Below are 6,000 nucleotides of genomic sequence, written 5' to 3' on the forward strand. Positions count from 1 at the left end.
GAGAGACCTAAAATTCTATGCCATGCTTTCTTACACTCAGACAATCAATGGAACACAAGGGGGTAAAGAAAATACCCTTGATTCATCACAAAGAATAATCAATATACACATTCAAAGAATCTCTAAGGTTGGGGCGCCTGGGTGACTCTGTTGGTTAAGTGTCCAACTCTGGCTCAGGTCACGATCTCACAGTTCATGAGTTCAAGAGTTGGGTTCTGTGCTGACAGCTTAGAGTCTGGAGACTGCTTTGGATTCTGTGTCTCCCTTGCTCCCTGCTCCTCCCCCACTCATGCTCTGTTTTTCTCTGTCCCTCAAAAAAAAAAAAAGAAAAACATTTAAAAAAAAATACTGGGGCGCCTGGGTGGCTCAGTCAGTTGGGCATCTGAGTTCGACTCAGATCGTGATCTCATGGTTTGTGATTTCGAGCCCCACGTCGGGCTCCATACTGAAAGCTCAGAGCCTAGAGCCTGCTTTGGATTCTGTGTCTCCCTCTCTCTCTGCCCGACCCCCACGTGTGCTCTGTCTTTCTCTCTCAAAAATGAATAAACATTTAAAAAATTTTCATTAAAAAAAAATCTCTGAGGTCAACAAATAAAGTACATGTGTCAATCGAAAATGCAAAGCAGAAGTCAAGACTTCAAGACATCGTGTGCTAAGAGGGCATCTGGGTGGCTCAGTCGGTTGAGCATCCGACTTCAGCTCAGGTCATGATCTAATGGTTTGTGGGTTCGAGCCCCGTGTTGGACTCTGTGCTGACAGCTAGCTCAGAGCCTGGAGACTGTTTCAGATTCTGTGTCTGTCTCCCTCCCTCTCTAACCCTCCCTTGCTCATGCTGTCTCTCTCTCTCTCAGAAATAAATAAAACATTAAAAAAAAAAAAAAAAAAGACAACGTGTGCTAAGAAAAAGTGTTCAGAGTATATAGCTGTTTCCTTTCTCTGGGGAAAACTTTGCCTTTTCTAAATTGTGCAAATCTAAAATTTACCACAAAATGCTGGAAGATACAAAAATCTTTCTGCTTTGCAATACATCATAATGGGGATTACTTAATCTAAAAAGCTTAATAACAGAAACAACTCTGCTGCTAAACTCTAAAAGTTCAAGTTCCGTGTAGGACCCCACCCTAGTGTAGCTGGCTGCTCGGTATTCAGAGTATATACTACCAACCCAATGGTGTCATGCTGGATATGCTTAGCATCAAGGCTGGAATACAGATCCACCACTGGTTCAAATGCACCCAGTACACAGTAGATTCGAACAAGCAGCAATTTGAATTGAGCGTTTGAAGGGCTGTGGATTAATCCCTCTTCCAGCAAAGTCAGGGCCTGCCACACAGCAGTCTCATCACCTAGAATCAAAATGTAACAGCATTATCCACAGTGCTTGGCAACAAAGGGAAGTTTCTCACAAACAAAAGACAAAAACTTACTGATATCATCGCTTCCCCTAACTATCGGAAGAATGAGTTTAGGTGTCAGAGAACAAATTTTAGATACACACCCGTAAGCAAAATCAGGAATTTCCCTGAATAGACAGTCTCTCAAAAGTTACCTCACAGTTCTTAATCATCTATCTACAAGAGTGATGCCAACTTTAAGCTGCAAGGTTTTATGAAGAAAGTTATGGAATCTCAGAGAATCCTAGATGCTGAGAAGAGATGGACTCTAAAGGAGAACTAAAGTCCACCAACTTTCCTGGTATAAGACTTTTCTCTATAAGACCCTAGATAAATGGTCTCGCTACACATTCTTTTTCTTCCATATGTAACTCTACTATTTGGATGTCAAATGATATTTGAACAAAACCATTCATTAATAAACCACTATGACACACTTTTTTTGTTTGGCCTACCAAAATTCAAAAGGCTACACACATCAATAGTCTTAAAGACCAAGTAACTTCTCTTTTATGAACCAAAGAAAATATGAAATGGAGATAAAGATTTATATACAAAAATATTCACTGTACTAATAATGGGGGAACAATTAAGTTATAGTAAACCCACACATGGAAAACATGGTGCAGCCATGTGACATTAATGAAGAGTTTTTAGTATTAAGGAAAAATACTTATTAATGTTCAGTAAAACACACACAGTTCAAATTAGTGTGAAGAGATGATCTTCAGTCTATAAAATATGCAAAGAAAAAGAGAAAAGGAAATATGCCAAAATGCCTTTTGCAAGCTGGAAAAGGAAGATTAAAATAAACTGTTCTCCAAAATTTGTATAAGCTATTTTTGCAGTCACAAAAACTTAAACTAAAACTAAAACTTGGGGTGACTCTGTGGCTCAGTTGGTTGAGCATCACACTCCTGATGTCCATTCAGGTCATGGTCCCAACGTTGTGGGATCGAGCCCCGCATTCACCTCTACACTGAAGGTGAAGACTGCTTAAGATTCTTGCTCTTTCTCTCTCTTTCCCTCCCTCTGCCCCATCCCCAACTCGTGCTCTTTCTAAAATAAAAAGTAAAATAAAAATTTTTTAAAAATAAAACTTAGTAAAAGCTCCATGTGTTGAACTTTTAGAATTATATGCTATAGGCTTTTTTTTTTTTTTAAGAGAAAATAAATGAGATATAATTGACAATTGGGGCTTTAAATAAATATCATCCTTTGGGCACCTGGGTGGTTCAGTCAGTTAAGCGTCCGACTTCAGCTCAGATCATAATTTCACAGTTCATGAGTTCAAGCCCCACATTAGGCTCTATGCTGACACCTCAGAGCCTGAAGCCTGCTTCAGATTCTCTGTCTCCCTCTCTCTCTGCCCCTCTCCGACTTACACTCTGTCTGTCTCTCTCTCAAAAATAAATAAACATTAAAAAATATTCTAAAATATATATCATCCACAATCCTACCCAAACTATATATACCTATAATCTACACAAATTACCATTATGATCTTAACGTACTGCCTGTGAGGTGGAATTACTTTACATGGTAGCAGTCACAACATAAATCCAATTTTATGTTCTGCTCTTTGCTTTTAAGTGTTTTCCGATGTTTCTACCTGATCTTCACAATCATAATTTTATTGAATTCAGCACTCGTTGACTCAAACTCTGGAGCCAACACTAAATATAAGACCTGAGGATAAGGATCACAGATGGTTCCTGCCCTCAAGAGGCTCAGAAGTGAGTAGAAGAGACAGTTGGACAATTAACAGGGAATAAATAGTTTTTTGTTTTTTGTTTTTTTTATTTGGGAATAAATAGTTTTAAAAAGTTCCAGTTATACAAAGATAACTAATACTCAAAAAAGATCTCCTTGGGGCACCTAGTTGGCTCAGTCAGTTGAGCATCCAACTTAGGCTCAGGTCATGATCTTTTTTTTTCTCCCCCCAAAATTTTTAAATGTTTATTTATTTTTGAGAGAGAGAGTACAGGTAGAGGAGGGGAAGAGAGTGAAGGAGACACAGCATCTGAAGTAGACTCCAGGTTCTTAGCTGTCACCACAGAGTCCAATGCATGGCTTGAACTCAAGAACAGCAAGATCATGACCGGAGCCAAAGCAGGAAGCTTAACCTACTTAGCCACCCAGGTGCCCTTCCGGTTACAATCTTGCGGTTCCTGTGTTCAGGCTTGCTGCTGTCAGCCTGTCAGTGTGGAGCCTGCTTCGGATCTCTCCTCTGTCCCACTCTCTTTCAACCCCTCCCCAATTTGTGCTCTGTCAAAAGCAGAAAACAAAAACAAAACATTTAAAAAAAGATCTCCTTAAAATGGAAACAGAATTTTAAAGCAAATAGGGGGAAAAAAGGCTTAATTTACACTTCTTCCTCAACTATTAAATCAAACGTCATAAAGACATTTTTTACTTTATTTTGCAAAATTTAGGCTGTAATTACAAGTCTATGCAAATTCTTCACCAAATCAAAAGAGCATCAAGGACTAATGAGTTTGGGGACAAAATTTTTCTTTTTCCTTTCCTTTCCCTTTTTTTTTTTTAAGTAATCTCTACACCCACTATGGGGCTTGAACTCATGACCCTGAGATCAAGAGTCACATGCCCTTCCGACTGAGTCAGCCAGGTGCCCCAGGACAAAATTTTTCTAAATGTCATAATATAACAAAATGGTAGGTATTATGTTCTGGGGATATAATAACGTGCAGCATGGTGACTATAGTTAAAAATATCCTACTATATACTCAAAAGCTCCTAAGCAAGTAGGTATTAATAGTTCTCATCCCAAAGAAAAATAATCTGTGACTGAGGTGATCCATGTTCACTAAACTTATGGTGATAATCATTTCATGGTAGACATATTCAAATCATTACTTTTACATATCTTAAGCTAATACAAGGTAATATTCCAATCACATCTCAACAAAACTGGAGGGGAAAAAAAATGACATCCTTAACTCCCCATTTTACTTTCGCAGAATCATAAAGAAATGCTTTTCTGCAAAATATTTGACAGCGTCAACATCTTCAAGTGTTCTTAATCTTTCACATTCAAATCAGTCTCTTTCAACATCCTCACCAAATTTCCATAGATTCCTAATTTCTGCCAAATCTACCTTAGACAATAACTATGTCTCTGATTGGAGCACTTAAGTATCATTTTCATTGACTTCAACAAATCTTGCATCTTTATTATACTGGCAATTTTCCTATGTAGTTGCACATATGATTATGGAAAATTTGCCTGACTTCTTTCTGTCTGCCCTCATTTATAAAACTACAACAATCTTAATAGTATTGTTATGAGGTTTAAATTAGCTAATTCATATAAAGCACTTTCAAGTGCCTGATGATCAACAAACATTAGCTATTATTAAATGGGCAGACATGATGCTCAAAAAAACGAGAGATTAGCAAAGTCACAGTCACTTATGAGTAAGAATGGATGCTAGGGGTAGGTGGAGAAAGGTGTCTAATCTCAGTAGGGGCCAAATTACTAAGTGGACAGTTCATTAATGTTTTTTTACATCCCTATGCACACTCATAATTCTGAGCCTTGGATGATAAAAAGTCTGATTAAAAGGATTTCACCCCCATCTCTGCTACAATACAGTGCAACGAGTCCTAGCACACACAGTGTCCTACAGAAGTTCAGAAGGGGCATCGGGGCGCCTGGGTGGCTTAGTCGGTTAAGCGTCCGACTTTCGCTTGGGTCATGATCTCGCGATTCGTGGGCTCGAGCCCCGCGTCGGGCTCTGTGCTGACTGCCAGCTCAGAGCCTGGAGCCTGTTTCAGAGTCTGTGTCTCCCTCTCTCTCTGACCCTCCCCTGCTCACGCTGTCTCTCTCTCTCCCCTAGAAATAAATAAAAATATTAAAAAAAAAAAAAAAAAGAAGGGGCATAAAATCCACAATGGGCAAGGGGGTGAAATCAAGACAGGCTTGTCAGAGGTACTGTCTAAATAAAAGTCAGATGAAGAGAGTAAGAAAATTATTTCAAAGAGAGGCACCATGGTGCTCACTAATAGTAGCAAACAAAAAGTTACCAGTAGACTCAGGCTGTAAATAACCTAAGAATTTAGAGATACAGGCAGCGGCCAGATTATAAAGAGCACTGTAACCTATCCTAAAAAGGCTGACCTTTATCTACGGGAAAACAGGTACCTATAAACATTTTAAGCATGAGGATGATGGTATCCAAATCAAATGCTCCCTGAGGGCAAGGGCTGAGTCTACATTGTACAGTACTGTCTCCTGGGCCTTTTGTTTCTTGTGCAGTTTATTCTCATGAATCTTATGCAACAAGTACTTAAGTTCCCCCCCACCAAAAAAACCTGCTAATAACAGAAAACACCAGGAGAGAGGCCTAAAAAAAAAAAAAAAAGGTAATCTCAGTACCCTTTGCTGAATCATCCTTTTCATGCTCAATGATACATGATGCTTCCTTCAGCATGATTTGTATTTTTGTCTGAAATAGGCTAATTACAACTACTCCAAAGAGTGCATTCTGCTACATATACATTTTTTAAAACTTTTTTATTTTTTTAAATTTCCATCCAGGTTAGTTAGCACATAATACAACATTGATTTCAGGAATAGATTCCT

At 38.7% G+C, this 6,000-nt stretch overlaps 1 protein-coding gene across 1 annotated transcript in view; it reads right to left on the reverse strand.

The window, feature by feature from the left end:
• NAA25 (N-alpha-acetyltransferase 25, NatB auxiliary subunit) overlaps positions 1 to 6,000 on the reverse strand; it is a 70,705-nt gene that overhangs the window by 21,920 nt on the left and 42,785 nt on the right. Inside the window, exon 14 of the mRNA XM_077747988.1 lies at positions 1,166 to 1,346. Within this exon, the coding sequence (XP_077604114.1) occupies positions 1,166 to 1,346 (181 nt within the window). The remainder of the gene's footprint in view (positions 1 to 1,165; positions 1,347 to 6,000) is intronic.

The sequence above is a fragment of the Crocuta crocuta genome, unplaced genomic scaffold, assembly GCF_008692635.1.
Source record: "Crocuta crocuta isolate KB4526 unplaced genomic scaffold, BGI_CrCroc_1.0 scaffold29, whole genome shotgun sequence".
NCBI lineage: Eukaryota > Metazoa > Chordata > Mammalia > Carnivora > Hyaenidae > Crocuta > Crocuta crocuta.